General features: G+C 35.0%; 1 protein-coding gene across 2 annotated transcripts; it reads right to left on the bottom strand.

Annotated features, from left to right (window-relative positions):
• Positions 1-2,913: 2,913 nt before the first annotated feature.
• LOC143615913 (serine/threonine protein phosphatase 2A 55 kDa regulatory subunit B beta isoform-like) lies at positions 2,914-20,228 on the bottom strand. 2 transcript variants are annotated; one of them, XM_077088906.1, is made up of 14 exons: positions 19,777-20,228; positions 18,313-18,416; positions 17,704-17,802; positions 17,469-17,588; positions 16,824-17,027; positions 15,414-15,505; positions 14,250-14,368; positions 13,686-13,809; positions 13,475-13,598; positions 5,617-5,685; positions 5,430-5,521; positions 4,876-4,953; positions 4,187-4,254; positions 2,914-3,524 (listed from the first exon to the last, which is right to left on the bottom strand). In XM_077088906.1, the coding sequence occupies exons 1-14, from the start codon at positions 19,892-19,894 to the stop codon at positions 3,397-3,399; spliced, it is 1,539 nt and encodes a 512-aa protein (XP_076945021.1). In that variant the 5' UTR covers positions 19,895-20,228; the 3' UTR covers positions 2,914-3,396. The 2 variants fall into 2 exon arrangements, with proteins under 2 accessions (XP_076945021.1, XP_076945020.1); XM_077088905.1 differs by having other exon boundaries at positions 16,821-17,027; positions 19,777-20,226.
• Between the last annotated feature and the right edge of the window lie 2,680 nt (positions 20,229-22,908).

The following is a 22,908-nucleotide window of genomic DNA, read 5'->3' as shown; positions in this document are numbered from 1 at the left end:
TTTATTCATGTAGGATTGATCACACCCAGTTTCCCCACCTGCGAAAACTAAGGAGGAGATCCTAGTTTTCTTTAAGCTTTATGACCCTTTAAAAAAGGAGCTTCGGTAACTCTCTCTCTCTCTCTCTCTCTCTCTCTCTCTTATACACACACATGTATATATGACACTTATAAGTAAAACTATTTGATTTCTAATTTTTGTTACATTACTCAGTTTAACATAAAACATTATTATCACTTTCATCAACCATATACATCAAGTACAAGTTTGATTTAAAGTAGCATAAACATTTAGCATTCTAATTTCTACACAACATTCCTCGAAATGAGAACCAACAACGATTAGTCCACCCTTCTAACTCCAAAGCCGGGCCTTGCTTTACGTTAGTTGCCGTTGTCGTTTTGAATTGTGTATAGAGAGCATAATAAGTAGAGAAAAGAGAGTTTGTTTTTCATTGGTGTGTATGCATGTATACACAAGAACCCACTATATATAGGCTAACAAAGTTAATAGACACATAATTATACATGAGAGTTAAGAATGTGAATAAGTCACCATAATAATAATAATAACATATTTAAACCATAACCTTTGTTTTCTAAAGGATTGAAAAGTAATGTCACAAAACGTGTAGCTTCATGATGTTGTATCAAAAACTTTAAGAATAGATGTATACGTTGACAAATTACTTTTCTTGCCCTATTATGAAATGTCGAGTTTACTCTTGCCATGCAATTATGAAATTACTTTTGTGCCCATCACTCCTCCTTTATATATAATATAGATTATTATTATTATTGCCACGTATTACGCCATGTAATCAAGGTTTGACAACTAGGCTTGCCAACTCAGCAACAAACTAACGGAGTTAGTCATCCGTTAGTCGCGAACCGTTAAAAACAAATACCATTTTACTTGGGACCGCCGCCAGCCAAGTGCAAAGTTGGGCATGTTATTTGCCAATAAGGTATAGTTGGGAGTATTTAAAACCAATTTTCCAAAAAATATTATTTAATTGTTTATGGGAGAGAAAATACAGTAATTTTTAGTGTAATTATAGAGCTATAGATAGATGAGCTGCTGGGAATGCTCTGATGACGGTGGAGCTTCTTTTGACGCCATTGATTCGTTTGACTGAGAAGAACACGGAGAAGTTGAAGCCATTGATTCATTGATGGAGTTTCAATTTCGAATGACAAAAAAAAAAATTAGAAGAGGGATTGTGTTTCTCTCTTTGGTGTACCTCGAATGAGAAGAAGACGGTTCGTTGTTTTTGAAGGTTAATCTTTGTTCTTGATTGTGTCTCAATATTACTACATTGTGACCACCTTTTTTAATTGATTTTGTTTGAGATCTGATTTAAGAGCTAAAAATACTTCTCACACTTCTTATAATTTACATTTTTTATTGAATAGCTTGACTCTTAAATTTTTTAGGTCTCTAACTATTTTGGGTTTTTAATTGAAAGTTTAGTGCATCAACATCAAGTATGTAATATAAATGTACGTAACACTACTAGAACTTTATTTTTAAATATATTGAATTTAAGAATGTTAACACTTTATGAAAGAAAAAGCGTATCCAACATCATAAGTCATAACAAAGTTATTGATAGACCGTGGATACCGTTTCACGTAAGATTAAACCCGAAAGCAGCAAGCATATGCATCGCTAGTAGTACCACGTATAATCTCACATGACTCATTACACATGCTACCAAAATAACATGACATGTCAAACTATCCCATATAGTTTTTTAACGGCTTTATGAGGTAACGAAATAGCAAAAGCTAAAGATGAAAAATGAACAATTACATGACAAGAAGAGAACTTTTAATGCACTAGATCCATCTAGCACTACACTTTCTATCTCTATTTTTATCCTTGAAAACGAATAGCTACGAATAGAATCATAAATGAGTTCTTTTCTTCCATCTTTGCCCGAGAAAACCACTTCATTATGAGTACACCAAATAACCCACCACGCAAAAAGAATAATTCCATGAATAAAGTTCCTCTTGTTGCTCGTAAGCAAAAGTGTCTCAACTATCAAGCAAAATCAGTATACCTGTGACAAAAAATACATGCAACGGAGTCAAGCCATTTGCATATCGCTTCCAAACCCTACTAGCTATCCCACATTTCCCAATAAATAATCCAACTTCTCCTCCGACTCCGAGCAAAAAGACTGAAGGAATATCAATACCCTTCGCTAAACTAGTCAGAAGAGGAAACCGCTTTTGTGAAATACGCCAGTCATTTTGCACAATGTAAGCAAGATGGACATCTACATATCTAAGTCACAAAAACCCTAATCAGGCATGCTATATCTATATGCCACATGTGTTGTTACTTAAGGACTAAAATGACATGACATGTCACATGTTGCTACTCAAGCAACCATAATGGCAAGGCATGCATCACAACATACCCTAAATCATGTCGTCGTCATCATCTCAGGTCCCAAGCAAACCATTAATTTCTTTAAAAAAACAAAGACCGAACCAACTACAGAGATAGGATAGGTTAGTCTTGGTTATCTTTTAAGGTTGGGTCAGAACCAAGTATTAATTTTTAGGCTAAAACATTTCATATGTTTCGCCTATATCTTATAAACTATATACATCCCAATATAAACAACATAATATGTTTAAAGGCATAACCTATCACAAAACCCCAAAAGGGTTTTCATATTTTACCCGAATCGAACATAACCCAAATTCAGTAATTCATTCCCAAAACCAAGATCGAACCGAACATACTTAATTGATCTGCTCCAGGGTCGAGCATCTAGATTACTCTTTCCCAACACGAATCCTACTCAACCCCTACTTATGTATAAAGAAACGTTTAATACCTGAAAAAAGAAAGGCTAAATATCTCAAAACAATAAATTGCATACAGACAAGTACCTTTCAAATAAAATTATTTTAATATTGAAGAAACATGGTTCTAACAAAAAAAATCACAAAACCCAAAACAAATAATGAAATTACATAACCATGAGTTGAATGCCAAATAAAGTGCAGTGTTATAACCCATTCACAGTAGCTAATAATGTGAACAAATATAATTTGGATCAAACACACAACAATTCAACCAAGTTAACTGGCTACGAACTGGATATCAAAATTCACGATCCCAACTAAAATTTAGTACCAGAGCTCTTCACAACTAAAAACTAGACCTAATTAACTGACATCAAATCAAATGAGATAAAAACAGTACTTCAAGGGTCAAAATCACAAATCGAAGGTGGATCGGAAAATTGATTTAAAAAAAGAAGGTTGTTCTATTTTGATTTTTTGATATTTTAGTGAGTGAAGGCTGATTGAAAGGGAAAATATAAAAACGAATGGGATTTTGGCAACCAAAAATTTGTTAAGTTTGAACTTTTCATGCATAATACATGTACAGGCTGTTTGTAGCAGCACAAGCAATCGAGTTTTCGGTAGGGTGCCATGCAAGATGGAGTAGCTTTGTTGTGAAATCAAATGAATTCCCATTGGCATCAACATCTCCACCTGTACATAAAATAAATACATAATTTACAACGGGTTGAATTGGGTCATTTTAGCGCGGGTCGATATACGGTAATAGTCGACCCACAAACAATTTTTTGTTTAGCTTATGATTATTACTAAATACGTTAACTATGAGAACGAACATGATTTTACAATGATTATCAAATGTTTTCCCACTATTGTATGTAAAGTTATTTCGTCTTTTTTTAACTTTGTATGAAAGTAACCTTCAAAAACACCTATTGCCATGTCATCATTTTACCTGCTTAGAAGGTTACTTACATATAATAGTCAACGAAATGAATATAATATAACATAACATGTAAACAAATCTTTCTATAAATAACTTTTGTGTTAACTTTTTAGTATTATAATAATAATCAAAATCTATGAATACAACAATTTAGATGGTTCCGCATTTAGCTAAAGTTTTTTTTTTTTTTTTTGAAAAAATTGACTAGTTTGATATAAGAACAAAACCCGAATAAAATCATTCATAAATAAACGGGTCAAAATTGACACCTCCAAAGAAATCAATAAACACTAAAATAATATAACTCATATTTTAGGTATGTATTTAATGGTCAAACCTATCGTTTGTGATTATAATAATGTTGCAAGGATTTTGATTGTAAAAGGTAAGAGGGAAAAAGACGACTAACCTCGTCTAACTGCACGGGTTATGCTGCTTAGAGATCTGGAAGGTCTTGAGGGGGTCTGCACTTGCCTCCTACAAGATGTTTAAAATGGTTTTATGTACCACATGTTATTTAAAATCAAAGCAAACACATTCATTACTTCTATGCATAGATCGAATTTTGTAACCAATAATAAAATTGATTTTGGTTTTAGAAAAAGAAAGTTGTATTTACAGATTCTTAAAAGTGATGTTGAATTATTAAAAAAAAAGAAAAAATGTCACATTTCTTTTAATTGTTTCAAGACAATCAGCACTAAATAATAAGAACACGTGAAAATTCCACACAAAATTATTTGATGTTTTGAAATTCATGATTCTTGAGAATTTAGAATATATAATTCTGTAGAAAAATCATGTCAAAATTTGAAACATAATCAAATATAAATATACTTATGCATTTTTCAGTTTCCATAAAAAATACCGCCCTCTCGAAAACAGTCTTAACATTTTATGGTCCACCTGTTCAAACTCTTTGTTTTGCATTTTCTTCCAATTCTTTCAGAAAGAATAATAAGTTTAAAACTGCATGTTTACTTTTTGGATATTTGACAATTATAATGTTTTTTTTAAATCAAGTATGATTTAAGAGAGGTCCATATCCAAACCATTTAACCCGTTTTTCCAGTTTTCCCTAATATATTATTGAAATACCTCATTGGGTTCTTGCTAGCTTCTAGGGTAGTTGCTTCAGTACTGTCCGGATGGCATCCAAACACGTGGAATAAGTTGCTGAAATCATATTAATTTAACAAGTAAGCAGAAAGACAAAAGCATTAGTATCATTTAAAAAAAGAAAAGAAAAACTCATAAACACCTCTTTTTTAGTTATAACAGTATTAATACCAGCTATAATACCATAATAAATCGGCATACTTCTTCATTTTACAAAAAATGGTCCCTCAACCTACTTTAGTAAATTAAACAGCTTCGTGGACTTGAATATTCCAAAATTAGATTTGAAAGACTTTTCTGGCACAACCCAAATGATGATAATAGTAATAACCATAATAATATTAGTGATAATACTAAAAATAATAAGATTAAATGTACCTAAAAAACTGAAGTAACTTTTGAGGTGTCATTAGATTTAGGTCAAACAAATTAATCACAAGTAATTGGTCAAAGCCAAGTCAGCAAAAGAGTCCTTAAATTTCATGAGAAGTTGGCCTATTGGTTTGGAATTTGATAGAACAGAGTAATTTTACCTGTAAGAACCAGTTGCAACACGTTGACCATCACCACTTAGACAGCACTCAAATTTGTCAAAAATACAATCATTTTCATATAAATCACACAGCTGGAAATAATCAATCGTACCATTATCAGCAATCTCAAGGTAAACAAAAATCAGCAGCAAATTTGTTTGTAAAGAAATTACAAAAGGTAGTATACCTTGGGCCTTAAATATTCATGGACCTGAAATGTCGAGACTGGACCAGAGTCCATGTTGATGTCCCATAACTGCACAATGTGATTAGGGTTTCAGTAAATAGCAAATACTCAAACAAGGGTAAGTATTTTAATAGAATTAACTTTGACCCATTTACTTACAAATGGGTCGAATTGAGTTAATTTTATTCTCAAATGGGTCAAATAAAAACGTGAAGCTAACACGGAAACAAATTAGATGGATCAAGCAGGTTAAACAGATTGACATCTGTCCACAATTTGTTCTTTTAGTGCATACTACCTCCTAGATTCATTTTATTCAAAGGACTTGGACTACAGATATGAATGTATAATATTACTTAAACATAAAATCATTTATATTTATTTTAAAATGGACAAAAGTGTCATTGCAGGTCAACTCGACCAGCCCCTTCCTACTCGTGCTAGCCCATTCCAACAAAACCTGTTACTCGTACTAAGAAAGTGAGATTTGCAAAGAATGAGCAATAATGGGCTTTTTAAGAAAACAATATCATACTTGATAATTTATGATTTAGTTATTGGATTTAGCAAAAACTAAATTATTAAGTGATCACTAATTAGTTGTTTTCTCCATTCAGCTTGCATCATTCGTGTACTTCAAATTGTTCACAAGGTCATCATATACAGGCCCAACTTACATATAGCTATAAATGAATGAAATAACCATCTTTTTACGGCGAATGAAATAATCTTATACTAAAAATACTAAAAAAACAATAAGCTTCAGACTGCTTTCAAGAGACACCCATCTCACCCAATGGCGTATCTTAAACAATCAAATCAAGCATGATAAACTACTAGCCGTAATAGCTAATTAACTACAATCCTACCGTATTAAAAAAATCCAAATTCCAAATCTAATACTTATCTATATGACAAATTGACAACACATATTAACAAATACCGGTAAAGATCAATGTTTATCCATAAATAAACAAAAACTAATTACAGATAACTACCAAACAAGAACATCTCTACCATGTTATTTAAATGGAACCCCACTTCTAAATGTTTTATATTAGAATGTGTGAGTTGAAAAAGACAGGGATAAAATAACAAAGTGATCAAACGAAACAAATCAAACCAGCTTTGAGACAATTTAGAATGACATAGTGTAACATGATCAACTATCATGACTTGAACCTATTTCAATTAACATACAGGTTGATTGGTTGTGGTTTATCTCAAATGAGCTGATAAAAAAAAGCAGCTAAAACGAAATCTGTGTTGAAGGTCTCCCAATGTTTATGGCATACAACCTCCTAAATCGACAAATTTTAGAATATTAGTAACAACATTGTTGTTACCACAATAATGCATAGGGGTTACCGCCTATGGTAGGGGCGGTATCTTCACCTCAAACCTTGTGTCCTGCAAATCTGTGTCCTGTTTTCGAGAACCTGCCCTTGGCAGGGGCGACATATGATAAAACTTGTGATTTAGACCTTGATGGGTTCGTAGAGTGCGAGAAAGAAACAGGAGTGTGGGTGAGGGGCAACCGGCCCTAAGCCCAGTTCAGTCTGTTTATTTCTTAAACATGTTAAAACCCTAGACTAGTCTCTATATAATGATTATTCACTAAAATAAAGAATGCCTGGTTGTCACTCTTAAATGTAGGTCAGTTAGAGCAAACCACGTTAATTCTCTGTGTCGTTGATTGCTTGTGTGTGTTTAATTCTAACATCATCACATCAATATGTGCTGGTTAGCAGGTCTGGTTATGTTAAGATTGTTTTTTCTATTAAAAAGCCTTCTTATAACTAAACAGCAGTTAGGGTGAAGCGATGTTGTCTGGCAAGATGTGCAAGCTTTTTTATGTCTACCACTAGATAGAAAGACATAACAGCTGAGAGATTAAAAGACTACTTTTTATTCACTCTTTGAATAATCAGTGAAATGTTAAATTGAAAAATCTTATTATGAAAATAGCATATGTACGTACATATACTAATTTTATAATAAGCCTTTTAAGATAATCTTTCATTGATTATTCATAAAAGTGAATAAAACGCATTGAATATGTAATCTCTCATTTGTCATAATACGGTAATACCTTTATTCAAGTGTCTAGGCTTCTATCTAGTGAGAGACTTTTAAAACTTGCACATCTTGCCAGACAACATTGCTCAGCCCTAAATGCTATTCTTTTTAATATATAAACCATTCTTAACATAACCACGCCTTGCTAACCAACATATAGTCCAAATCAAAAGCTTTACTAGAAATCGACCCTACAAAGGACAGATATATAAATAAACCGTGTTATTGAATTGATATTGATTTCTGAATGATTGATTACAATAGAGAGCATTGATATATATATACCTAATCTATATTAAGTAAGTAAACTAGGGCCGGCTCTATTATGTCTAACATTCCCCCGCAAGTTGAGGGCGGGGTACGACCTGCAACTTGGACCGTAGAAGTAAGAAACGTTGAGATGGCAGTGGTTTGGTAAAGATGTCAGCGACTTGATCACGAGTGGAAATAAACTGAACCTTTAGCTTCCGTTGGGCCACTTTTTCTCTAACAAAGTGAAAATCAACCTCTACATGTTTTGTCCGAGCATGAAAGACAGGATTGGCAGAAAGGTAGGTTGCTCCAAGATTGTCACACCATAATGTAGGAGACGACTTTGGGACAATGCCAAGTTCACTGAGAAGAGCCTCTAGCCATGTTAATTCAGCAACAGTGTCAGCAAGCGCTTTGTACTCAGATTCTGTTGAAGACCGGGAGACTGTTTGCTGTTTTCTTGCATTCCAAGAGATTAAGTTCGATCCAAAATAGACTGCGAATCCCCCCGTGGATCGACGGTCTTCCGGACAACCAGCCCAGTCAGCGTCCGAGTAAGCTTTGAGACTATTCGACCATTGGGAATCAGTAAAGGCATGAAGATTTGTTGAGGAAGCATGTCGAATAAACAATCCATAATGCGATGTGCCTTTGAGATAGCGAATGATACGTTTGACCGCCGACCAATGATTGTCCGTAGGAGCATGCATATATTGGCAAACTTTGTTAACTGCATAGGTTATATCAGGCCGTGAAAGAGTGACATATTGCAGTGCTCCGACGGCTTGTCTGAATTTGGTTGGATCGGATGAGGGAGCACTATCACCAAGAGATAAAATCTGAGAACTGCTCATCGGAGAGGGTACGGGCTTGCAGTCCGCTAAGCCGGTTTTGGTGATGAGCTCCGAGATGTATTTCCGTTGAGAGAGAATAATGTTCTTCCCTTGAGGTACAATTTCAATCCCCAAAAAATAGTGCAAGGCACCCAAATCTTTAACCGCAAAGGCAGAGCTAAGCTTGCTTATTACCTCGTTGATGGCATTAGGATTATTACCTGTGACGATGATATCGTCAACATAAACAAGGACATACACCAGCGTACCGTTGTTTTTCAAAATGAAAAGAGACGGGTCAGTTGTCGACCCATTGAACCCGATGGAGTGAAGAGTGCCAGATAGCCGATGAAACCAAGCTCTAGGTGCCTGCTTAAGCCCATATAAGGACTTATGAAGAAGACAAACGTGATTGGGTTTGTCCTTATCAACAAAGCCCGCGGGTTGGCGCATGTATACGGTCTCTTCTAAGTCTCCATGTAAGAACGCATTCTGAACGTCAAGTTGGCATAGTGGCCACTCATTTGTCACTGCCAAGGAGAGGAGAACCCGGATGGTGGTAGCTTTTATGACGGGACTGAATGTCTCCTGGTAATCAATTCCGGGTTGTTGACGATAGCCCTTGGCAACAAGGCGAGCTTTGAATCGAGTGACTTTTCCATCCTGATCTTTCTTAAACCTGTACACCCACTTAGAGTCAATAACATTAGTATTTCGGACAGGTGGAACAAGAGACCATGTGCCATTTTTCGCTAGCGCGGTAAACTCTTTGTTCATGGCATTGCGCCACTCCGGCGACTTGTTGGCGGCGGTAAAGGAGGTAGGTTCAGAGGTGAGAGAAGAGTAACATGAGGTCTGAAAGGAAGCGGGAGAATAACGAGTTACAGGGGTGGGATTTGGCCGCAAATTGGCAGGCCGAGGGCGAGGTTGGGGAGGCTGTTGGGGCTGATTTGGGGCTGAAGGAGCAACTGAAGGGGTGTGTTGGCTTGAAGCCAAGGGTGAAGAGGGTGGGGATGGGTCATTAGGAGGTGTAGAATGGGTTGGAATTGTGGAGGGATCCGAGTAAGTAGAGTAATAAGGATCCGGGTTGGGGGTAGGTTCCGGTTTGGATTTCTGTGCACACGGGAAGAATTCCTCATCAAAACAAACGTGTCTGGCGACATAGACCCGATCAGTGGCTAAGTCAAGGCAACGATAACCATGATGAACGGGGCTATAACCAAGAAAGAGACAAGGGGTAGAACGGAAGTCCATTTTGTGAGGATTGTAGGGACGGAGATAAGGAAAGCATTGACAACCAAATACGCGAAGAAACGAGTAATCGGGAGGGCGGTGAAAGATATGTTGGTAGGGAGACTTGTTGGAATTTGAACGCGAGGGCATGCGATTGATTAGAAAAACCGCCGTTTCAAAGGCAAAGTGCCAAAAACGTTCTGGTAGGTGGGATTGGGCTAGAAGGGCAAGACCCGTTTCAACCACATGGCGGTGACGGCGTTCAACCGTACCATTTTGTTCACTCGTGTGAGGGCACGAGCGACGATGAACAATTCCAAGGGACGAGAGAAGGGGGGATAAGCTTCGAAATTCACCCCCCCAATCAGTTTGAACGTTCTTAATTTTTGTGTTGAATTGACGTTCTGCCATGGTAATAAATGATTGAAAAGTCGGGTATACGTCTGATTTTTGTGCCAACGGAAAGTACCACATGTATCTAGTATGGTGGTCAACACACAAAAGAAAATATCGATGACCATCAGAAGATAAAGTAGGAGCTGGTCCCCAAACATCACAATAAATCAAATCCAAAATATTATTGCTACGAAAATTAGAAACAGATAACGAAAGTTTAGACGACTTTCCCATTTGGCAGGGAGTACATAAAGAAGAACAAAGTTTATTCAAAACAGGTAAAGAGAAAGCAGAAACAATTGATTGAAAAACACGAGCATGCGGGTGTCCAAGACGATTGTGCCAGATGGTTGACGAAGCTTTAGTAGCGGTAAAGGAGACACGTGGAATAGACTTCAGTTGTGGTAGGCTAAGTGAGTATAAACCATCTTTACTTGGACCCATGAGTAGGATATGCCGTGTAGACTCGTCCTTCACAACAAAAAAAGACGAATGAAATTCAAAGAAAACATTGTTTTCAGTACAAAATTGTTGGACGGAAAGAAGATTCTTTTTGATTTGAGGAACATGCAAGATGTTAGAAAGATTTAACGTTTTGTTTGGAGAATAGAATTTAGAAGAACCAACATGAAAGATAGGAAGAGGATTACCGTCGCCAACATGGAGTGCTTCATTACCAAAGTATGGTTCAGAGTTATCCAAGCTTGTCAAATCCAGTGTAACGTGACTGTTGGACCCTGTGTCAGGAAACCATGGGGAGTGGCCGGATTGAGAAGCATTTTCCGAGAAAGAAGCATAGTTAGCCTGCGGTTTTTGTCGAGCATTGCCTGGCCCGGACTGATTTGGACATTGAGATGGAATGTGAGCAATACCACATCTGTTACAATGTCCATAAACTGTGTTTTGGGTGGATGCCCAAGCAAATTGTTGGGTGCGATTGTTGCTTCGACCTTCGTCGCGGTTGCGAGAATAGTTTCCTCGGTTGTTGTTGCGATAGTTGCCTTCGGTTGCCACGGTTGCCACAAGCTGCATAGAAAGCTTGCGGTTGAGGATTAGGAGAGGCCGTGGGGCTCAACTGAAGACCAAGTTGAGAGGCAATTTGTTGCAGTGATTGAAGTTGTGATGATTGAATAGCATTAGGATGAATCAGGGAGTCCGTAGTTGCTGTGAAAGCTTGTGGCACAGCAGGGGCAGATCTGGAATACATGAAATCATGATCATTCAACAAGCCATGGAGTTCAATGAACGTTACTGGTGGTACTCGGCCAAGCAGGGAAGACTTTAATAGGGTGTATTCTGGTCGAAGACCAGATATGGCGAGCATGACCAATTCTTTATCTGGTACAGGAGCGTTGATATTGGCAAGGGCATTAGCATACTCTTGAGCACGAGTCAAATAAGCAATTGGAGTTTCAACACCTTTTTGTTCAATGCGCATGAGTTGAATCCGGAGAGAATACTCGCGTGTTGGATTACTCGGCGCATAGGCACGAGCAAGGGCAAGCCATAATTCTCTGGAGGTCGGGCCTTGAACATGTTGAAAGGACGCTTCAGAGATGGTTGAAGTAATAATCATTCGAACATGAGCATCATTAGTGATCCAGTGGAGATAACTAGGGTTATCAACCGAGGCTGTATCTGTTGTAGCGGCTGTCTTTGAAGGTGGACACTTGATTGTTCCATCCACGTAGCCAAAAAGGTTGTTGGTTATGAGAAATGGTTGAATCATCTCCTTCCAGAACCCATAGTTGGTGGGTGTTAAAGAGAACGCGAACTTATGTGAGTTGTGAGCAGTTTTCTCTGCAGTGGAGAAGGAACTGATCATGGCCATTGGTAAAGAAATCGAGAAGGAAGAAGGCTGCTTGGGCAGCGATTGAGTGTTGGCGTCGGGGTTGGGATTAGGGGCTGTGACGGCAGAATTAGGGTTAGGTTAATCTTGGCTCTGATACCAAAATAAACCGTGTTATTGAATTGAATTGATATTGATTTCTGAATGATTGATTACAATAGAGAGCATTGATAATATATACCTAAGCTATATTAAGTAAGTAAACTAGGGCCGGCTCTATTATGTCTAACATATATCATATATGTGGGAGTGTGGGACACAAAGTTTGAGGTGAAGATACCGCCCAGTCCGCCTGTGACGCGGGTGGATACCCCTATTGTGAAAACACTTCAAGAAAACATCCCCTTTGGAAGAAAGTTTAGACACGTGCCCATTTCTAAAAATAAATCCTTTGTCACAGATATTATCCACAAACAAAAAAAACACAACTTACGATAAGTATAAGTAATGCAGATTTTAGTTAGCTAAATGTCAATTTTACCTTTTAATGCATTTAAGATACTAACTGACTTGAAAAGCTTGCAAAGTTGAAGAATAGGTGAAATTATGGGCAAAATAAGAAAGTTAGTAGATTATAACCATCCATTTAATAAAAGCACAGCATTTTTGGGACCAATAAAATAAAAATATGGACTGCAATTTTGAGATGGACTGAGTGAAAAAATAGACCCCCAGAGCCCGTCATGTTTTGACCCAGACTAAAATGACACGTTACAACCCAAATCCATTCTGATCCTTTACCCAACATGCCCTACACATCTCACAACTATTAGAACAACCTCACCATATAATGCCACATAAGTTTCACCTTTAAATTGGTGCTAATTACATATCCTCTTTATGGCGTTCACACAGTCTTCATTACCAGATATTATGCGGCAAAAAGGCATTATAGATGCCCTGAAACTTGACCCAAACATATGCAACAAGCTGTTGCTAACAGAAGCCTAAACAGGGACAATCTGTACACAATAGGTAACGTTTATTGACAATTTTACCCTTACATCATAAGAAAAGACTAAAGTAAGTGTCTTAGATGCAAGGCTAAAATTGCAAGACTATAATTGTTTTTTTGTGTGTGTACAAATCACTTCCCTGATCAAATTATAGAATCTGATGCAAAGCAAACATAGATCTTGAGTTCTTGAAAGACTTTCATAATTTAAAAATCATCTACAAATTATATTACATATCAGAGGAAGAAAGCATAACAAACCTTAAGGGTCATATAATCACGACTTAGTAAATATCTTCCATCTTTCCCAAACTTTATATCTGAAATAGAGGCTATTATCTCAGTGAAGAATGATCTTGAACCAGGTGCTTCCTGTTCATCAAACCTAATATTGTTTTGACAATTATTAAAAATACTCCACTGCATACCCTTACAAATAAAAGCAGAAAGAATAAAATAAAATAACACTTACAATTTAGAATGCTTATCACACAAGGCAGACTGACGCAAGTCAATAAGGCGAATAGATCCTTTGGAACTACTATATGCTAGTGTATGACACTGACTAGGATGAAACTCTGCTGATGTAATCACCTCTGCAACAAAGAGAGTCAAAGTCAAGGCTTGCTAAGATCTTAACTGGTTGTGAAATAAGGCAATAACCCATCTATTTATAGGCCAACCAACTCTGTGAATATATTGTGGGCCATGGCCTATAAAATAGTTTTTATATATTGGTGGTGTTAATTGAAAAGGTTGAATACAAGGGTGGCCTCCAAATACATTGTCCCTTTGATTATTATTTAACTTTATGAATGTGTTCACGAGTTACAAATTTAGCTTTAAGAAAATAAAATAACATCAAGTTGAAAATAAAGACTGAAGATGATAATCGCTAACTTGGTCATTTCTGGACCCAAAGTGTGTGTTTTCAAACAGTAGGAAAAAAATCCAATGTGATTGAATCAGCACAAAGAAGATAAGGGTTACCTACTCTATATAGTTGTAAATCTGACAATTATAAAAAATACTCTACCAGTTAGGTCATCCATGTTTGCAGGCTTGACATCCACAATGTTGAAACTTTGGTTGCTAATTTCCAAATTCCAAAGGTTTATCCGAAGATCATCAGCAGATATAAATGTTTCACCATCACTAAGGCAAAAACAAAAAAAGAGAGAGAGAGAAGGGGGGGGGGGGGGGGTCAGTAGATGATCAAGGAATCAAATCCATGCAAAAGATAACTGTCAAAATGAATAACTGCTTTATCATTGCATCTGTATGACTGAAATATTATTATTTTCATTATTGCAATAATTAGTTTCTTTTAAGTGTTTGAACAAAAATACGCTGCTTCTGATTGTTTGAACATCTCGGGCAAAACAATCAGTTTCATAACAGCTGCAAGAAAACTGATTTTCTAAATCTCAACTAAAATTAACTACAGTTTGAAGCCCAAATTGAAAAATATTTCATTATGTTAACAAAGGATTCTTTTTTCACAAAGTTATCCTTTATGATCATTTCATCTACTTAATTTCATGCTCTATCAGATTCACAAGTTCTTTTTAAGTGTTTGAATAAACACATCCTGTTTCTTAATTGTCTGGTTAGCTACGATGAAACTGATTATCTATGAGTTTAAACAAAATGACGTATACTTTGAAACCTAACTTGATAAACTTTTTAACCCCTATTTAACCAAAAGTCACTTTTTTTTTCAACAAATATATCCTTTATGACCATTTTATCTAATAATTTCTTGAGCTACCAGACTTGACAGTCTAAGTGTTAAGAAAATCATATTCTGATTCTGATTATATAGAAGGTTAAATAATCAGTTTCATAACAACCAATATGATTATCTCAATGTCAAATAAAAGTACTAATAGTTCAAAATTATTAAACTCTGGTTAGCGAATATCATATGATCACTTTTAAAACACACATCCAATCACACAATCGGCAGAACCATAAATATTATAAATATTCAGGTGGTGGTGATGGGGTGGGGGAACTAGTGTTCTTGACTATTTTATCAGATCAACTATAAAAACTCATTATTTTCATACCAAGACAGCAGATTATCATTGTTCTAGGTACCTGATACTCAAGGGTCAAGCATAGGATAGTAAACATATTTATTAAAGCCATAATGACTGATAAAAAACTTCCAAAACTGAAGAAAGAAGACCCAAACCTGTTATTCGATATGGAATTGATATGATAGTCATGTGCATGAGCATATACTCTTCTACATCTTGCAACAAGGCTGGTTTCGTTGCTAGTTACCTACAATTTTTTAATTTTGGGTGTTAAAAACTAAGAAAGATTGATATAATGGAGAATTAACAATGTCATCTGTAAAAATTCTGGAGAAAATTATTATACAAGTGGTGTTTATATGCACATGCATATTCTCGTATAAGAATAAATTTGTAAAGTCACTAGAAACAATAATTATGTCATTTTAAGGCAAAAGAAAACGCTCTAAATTCTTTTAGCAAGAAAAATCCATAATTGAATAATACATTTTAGAATTGGTCAAAATGGATCATGACCTAAACGTGAAGATTGTTAACTATCCTCATGTTTAAAGTACCATGAATGAGACTAGACAGTACAAGAAGCAAAATGAGTTGGTCAGGTTATTTGGCTAAAATGGATCAACTCTTCAAAAAACACTTTCTGTTCCTATGTGCATAACCTATTTTATAGACCACCCAAGTATGTAGTAAGTATCTTTTGTACCAAAATATGACCAAAAACATGCCTAATAACAAAAATGCCCTAAAATACTTGAATAAACAATAATACCATAGTGTTCGGCTATCGATAAGCAACAATTCAAAAGAAAAGCCTAAATATTTTTGCCATTTTACAATATCCTAAATGTTTTTGCCATTTTACAATATTGCAGCATTGGGTGGCCTGTAAAGTAGCTCACATACAGGTTCTAATACAAGATATATCTTGAACAATGACCTCCACAATTAAACACGTAATTTATATGTACGAGTCAAAACAGGTTGTGAACCCAAAAACACATTTTGTTCTTAGTGGTTGCTAATGTGTTAAACATGATTAGTATTACTAATTACACTGTTACAAACTTACAATACTGATATAAACTTTTTTAATAAATAGATTTAGAAAGTTGCATGCATTTAAATACTATTCGGATGACTTTCAACCTGTTTGACCCATTTATTTTTTAGTTAAATCTTTTAGCTCAACCCATTTGACCTATTGATAGAGCATCTCCTATGTTAACACTAGCTGTACACTTGCACACAAAAACAGTGTAAATGTACCAAAGACCTCTCGAATGCTGATACCAAACCTTCACACTATAACCCTTATATTCCCATGATTGAAATATATTATTTTATTATGTATTTTAAGTTAATTAAAAAGGTTTAGTGTACACATTGCCAAGAAAAATTGTGTAAGCATACTCCCAAAAAAAGTTTACTCTTCTACATTACTTTAGCGTAAATATTTAGTGCTAACATTCGAGATGCTATTAAAGATGAGACAGCCTATACAGACCAGTTTACAACTATCTATGCGATAATAAAATCAAACACATAGGATAAGCTACAACTACCACAGGTAATCGAAGTGACGGAATGCCTCCTGGAGGAAATAAGTAATTGCTTATACTAGTGTAAGATTTGTCAGTGTAACCGCCATTTGCAAGATGTGGTTCAGGGATGGAAGTAAGACTGGAACTAGAAACATTGCCATTTCCAGCCGGTTTAGAAGGCTCCATGCTTACGTCAGCAATTTTCTTAATCTTCTTCTCTTGAACCTGTGTAAGTAAAAAAACACATTTAAGCCATAAATTTGTCCTTTACTCAAGACCAAATTTCACCATTTGTATTCAGAAACTGTTAGATGAGTGGACATTGTTAAAATTAAGTGATTCCAAATACAACTGTGAAGACAAGTAATGTCAAGTATAAAAAAAGGTTTTTGCAAATCATCATTTTCATGCTAAATCATTAATAAAAACAATAAATCATAAACCAAGTTGGTTATTGTAATTCAATTACTAAATACCACCCTTAAACATAACCCTAAGGGATATGTTTATCGCATTCACCAATATGCTATTGAGTTATCAATCATAATTACTATGACATATTAACGTTTTGGGAAAAATTTATGGGTCACTTTACAAGTTGAAAAGTAAATACATATGAGTCTACTACCAAAACAATTGCAAGTAATATATAAGCTATAGTGCTACCTTCCAGTATTTAATGGTTTTATCATTAGTAGACAGAAGAAAGAGGGCACCATTGGCTGTTTGGCACCATCTGATTTTGTTGATTTTCTCCTCGATCTCTAAACTCTTTAAATAATCAAACTAAAAGAAAAAAAAATGAAAATGAATAAATAGAACCATAGGGGATAGTGGAACCTAATTGAGAAGAAAATCTAAAACTAATAAAAGGTAAAAAGACAAAATTAAATGTAAAAACCTCAGGTTCATGGCTCTGAAACTCAGTTTTGTAGCGAAATTCTGGATGCCTACTATTTGAATTATCAGTCTTCTCTAAATCTCTTCTATTTCCACCATGCTACAACAAAAAATTGGAACTTGTGAGTAGCAAGATAGACTTAAGAAATTAGAAAAGAACACAAAAAGGACTAAATAACACGCATGTTCCCTATGGTAAGGCCATATTTTGGATTTGGTCCTAGCTTATGAGATACCATTAATTTGTTACAACCTTTAGCAAAATTGTAATGCATTAGGTCCCTAACACTAACTGATGTTAAAATTAGTAGTTAAACTGACGTGAATCCTTTGAACTCTTTTAATTAAAACAATGCAGTTAATCTGATGTAAAAGGTCATTTCACATCAGTTTAACAACCATTTTGACTCAGTTAGTGTTAGGTACTAAATGCACTACAAAGTTGCAAAATGATGAGACCAAATCCGTAATTCTCAAAAATTAGGAATAATTCCAAAATATGAGGATACCACTGGAAACATTCATGTAATTTACTCATAATAAATGAGCAGACCACACAAAAAAGTATCTCAACAATATATAGGTAAAAATAATTTCTGGCATAACCAACCTCCTTTTTATCAGACCTCTCAAATAATACTACCCTGCCCCCACGATCACCAGTAGCAAGATGATCACCACTTTTATCGAACTCAATTGCTGATATGATATCAACTGCAGAAAATACAAATCCAGTATTGGATCATTTCATAATGCAAACTAAGTGAAATAATGCTGTATAATTAAGTTTTATACAATAACTATGCTAAGTAGCCAAGTTAGCTTGCATTGTCATTATTAAGTGCAAAAAAAAAGAAGATAGAGGCAAAAGGATGAAAGACACAGGTACTTTACTACACTCACAACAATCTAAAAACTGAACAAATGTATACACAGCCTTTTAAATAACCTTTACAGAAAAAGATTCAACATGAAAGAAACAAAGAAATACAATGGTAGTTATGCTGTAAAGAAACAAAGTTCTATATAATCTTTGCATTTAAGAATACTGTAAATAAACACTTCAGCAAATCACCAATAAGGTAAATAATCAACATTAATATCAATTATAACAATTAAAGCCCACAACAGAAACATCATAATAACACTTTTGGATCCTACTGTTAGCATCGTTGTTTTGCTATATCATTATGAAATAAGCACCAGTACCCAAGGCTCAGTGTAAATCTAAGTAACAAAAGACAAGTCATATATTGACAACTGATGAAATCACACGTCTGATGGGGTCAACTCTTGCTTTTCACGTGTGGCAAAGCCGCAAAAACGTGTCAATGATTAATAAGGACAGTAAAATTATACAAAGTTCCAAAATAAGCTCACGTGAAGAGTATGTTACAACTTAAATCCTTGAGCAATATAACAAGAACCAAATTCTAGGTCTAAACTTTAAAAATACGTGTAATAATCAATAAAAAAAAGTCATCACACAGATGTGAAACTCCAACAAGCACTAAATGACTAAATTATATGCAACCAAAACCTAATATGTTCTTAATAACTAGTGTAGCAGTAAATGACTAAATTATATGCAACAAAAGCCTAATAGTTTCTTAATCACTAGTGTAAACATTAACAATATCCATAAGCATACCATACACCTACTCACTCTCCAGACAATTATATTATAAGCAATAGAATGTTATTGATCAAAGCATTAGCTCAAATTCATGACTGTTGTTTTTATCCAGCAAGAACATCATTACATAAACAGTTATATTATAAGCAATAGAATGTTATTAATTTAATTCACAGTAGTAGATCAAAGCACAAGCTCAAAGTCATCACTGTTGCTTTTATCCAATCATTACATAATCATATCAAGCCCCACTGTCTACAGAACCCTAGCCCAATCATTTCCAGACTCTCCTATAACTCAACGATAAACCACCGATCGACGAAACAATCAAAATCACATTCAATTCAAACCCTAACCAATACACATCCATAAATCCCTAGGATAATAAACCAAATATATATAAAAATAACAATAATAATAAGGAGGTAGGTAGTTTACCTTCCTGTACTTCTTCACCGGCGGTTCGTTCACCGAACACCTGCGAGAATTTCCACTCGAGCGGAGGTGGAGGACCGCCAGGAGCTGCCGCAACACCTCCTCCATCGCCACCGGCCATTTCAAACTATTATTTAAATGAACGATAAATGAATGAAGTGAATGAATCCAAAGTAGAAGCAAATCAACAACGGATCGTTGAATCAATTGGTAATTGTAATAGATCCTCACTTATTAATTCCATCAGCAAATAATATAAAAAAGTGGAGGTTTGAGATTCAATTATTAACGAGCATCGTTGTAATCATCATCATCAACAAATCGCTTCGTTCATTCAGAGATTATTATTATAATTATTTTCTCTCTCTTGTCTTGTCTTGTTGTTTACAACAAACACACTTTCTCTCTCTAGAATTTGGGCAAGGAAGGAAGGAGATATTCGGAAAATTGAAGTGACCGGACCGTTCCTTTTGCCTCCGATTCATTAACACATACTAATAATAATAATAATAATAATAATGATTAGGCAACTGTGTTCTTACGGTCTAGTTTAGTAACGCGTTGTGTACAATTTACACGCCCTTACTTGTGAGTGCGCACTTAGGGATTTCCTAGCTCGTTATAATAATAATAATAATAATAATAATAATAATAATAATAATAATAATTATTATTATTATTATAATAATAATAATAATAATGCATTTTCACCCATCAATGTCAAGTAAAACCCGATTTAGGTGATGTTTGTTTTTTTAAGACAAAAATTGTCTGCAATCTGATTTCATCTGATTTAATGTCTGTAACTGAATATGTGGTCTGAAGATCTGCAATCTGAAAATATAATACTGTTTGTTTTATAAACTGTCTGCATAAGCTGAAAAGTAGTTACCTATCATATATGTTACAGTAGATAAAAGTCATTTAACGTTTGTAGACTGCTAAAATAATTGGTAGTGGTGTACGAACTATGAAAGTGGATGGTGGTAGACAATTATGGTAGGCGGTGATGGACGGTTGTGGTGGTGGGTGGTGGACCTTGATGGTGGCTGACAATGGGTGGTGGTGGTGATGAACGGTGGTGGTGGGTGGTGGACTATGGTGGCGGTGGATGGCGGTGGCGGGTGGTGGTGGATGGTGGTGGCGACGAACGGTGGGTGGTGGCGGTGGCGGTGGCGGGTGGTGCTGGCGACGGACGATGGGTGGTGGTGGTGGATGGTGGTGGTAGTGGACGGTGTTGTGGTCGATGGGGGTGGTGGCGGCAGACGGTGGTGGTGGTGGACAGTGGTGGTGGCGGCAGACGGTGGGTGGTGGTGGGTGGTGGTGGCGGCGGACGGTGGTGGTGGGTGGTGGTGGTGACGGACGGTGGTGGTGGCGGACGGTGGCGGTTGGTGGTGGTGGCGGACGGTGGGTGATGGTGGTGTTGGACATTGGGTGTTGGTACTTGGTATGATGTTAAGAAATGTGAAGATGGTTAAAAAAGCTTATTTTTTAAGACCATAAAAGCAATTTTCAGATCTTTTTTTTTTAAAACAAACAGTCTTCAAGAGCTTATGTCTGTGCGCCCGACATAGGATCCTTGCAGACTTTATAAGCAAAAACAAACACAACCTGACTGAACCCAACACCGATATCAAATTAGTTGTAAATTCTTGTTTTTTGATTTAACTGTATGGTTGGTTAATGTTGTTTGTAAATATTATCAATTAGGTTACTAACCCGTGTAGTACACAAATGGAAATTAGGAAATTCGCCACGTAAAGAAATTTGATTATATATTTGAATATTATATTATTTATTTTTTTAACCATTATAAAATGTTTTTTTATAGCTTCATATAAAATATATTTTTTTCTATCTAATTAAATAAAGTTTTACATGTTAATTAATATAAAAACAAATTTAGATTGGGGTAAAGATAAAATTAATAAACGTTTGGAATATTAATAAACTTTTGGTGAATCCCGTAAACAAATTAGAAACTATTCATATAAATTTGAATCACAAAACTGTTTGGAATTTTAAAAAACATTTTGGAGTAAACTACGCATTCATGTCATGTGGTTTCATATCCATTCACATGTTCCACTTCCACTAAGGCTAAGCAATAAAAACCAAGTTGGTTTCGTTCTCATGTAGGAACACATAATGTCGGAAGATACATTGTATTATCATGTATGCTTGGATTCTATTGCACTGTTTAATTCATTATGAATGAAAAAAATGTGAGTTATAAGACCAAAAGTTAAAACAAATAGTAATCTGGTTTTGAAAAACATTTAAAGAATGATAAATTACCCTCTCATCTACTAGTATCGTCTCTATTGACCAGTCTTCGTTTGGTTTGCTTTTGTCCTTCAAATATCACATCTTTAGAATATGAACTTTCAAAACACAATACTCTTTTCGGACATTGTGACCATTCAACAGGATAATCTTGGGTTGTTCCATTAGCCTGTTTATAAAATGATAAAGTAGACCTTGAATGCACTAATATAAAATAAAATTATAGACCTTGAATGATAATGAAAAGAATGAATTGCAGAGAATTTGTGTGAAAAATGAAAGAATTAGTGATGTGTTATACTTGAAGTAAATGTTGAATGACTTTTGAAAATGAAATTATTAAAATTATATTTTACTATAATTATAATATTGTAAAATTAAATAAAATTTAATTATCTATGAAAATGTCAAAATTTAAAAATATACTTATATTGTTTCCAAATAACAGATAATGAATATCATATGTGTTTTTAAATTTTTATAAAAGTATTGACTGACCAGTAATGGTAAACCAAAATATTTTATGACTATTTTTTAATAGATAAATTAATTAATGGTGATTAAAAAAGGAATGTCGTTTCAAAATGATTTAATTTAAACTGAGACCATGGAATGAAATTATAATGAAAGTTATGATACTTAATGTATGCATCTATGTATAAATTAAAATTTAAATAATCAAATTACAATTGGAAATGTCAAACCAAGGTTATGGTCCATTATTGAATTTAAATTGGAAGTTACCATACTTAATATATGTTTATCAAAAAGGTATAATGTAGTTAATAATAAATATATTAAAAATCGTGTATAATTTTCTATTACAAGTAGGGGTGGCAATCTTGACCC

Source organism: Bidens hawaiensis, unplaced genomic scaffold, assembly GCF_021521415.1.
Source record: "Bidens hawaiensis isolate Kalapana, Puna unplaced genomic scaffold, B.hawaiensis_p1.1 tig00044820_1, whole genome shotgun sequence".
Lineage (NCBI taxonomy): Eukaryota > Viridiplantae > Streptophyta > Magnoliopsida > Asterales > Asteraceae > Bidens > Bidens hawaiensis.
The sequence above is the reverse complement of the archived record's forward strand: the minus strand, read 5'-3'. Positions and strand labels throughout refer to the sequence as shown.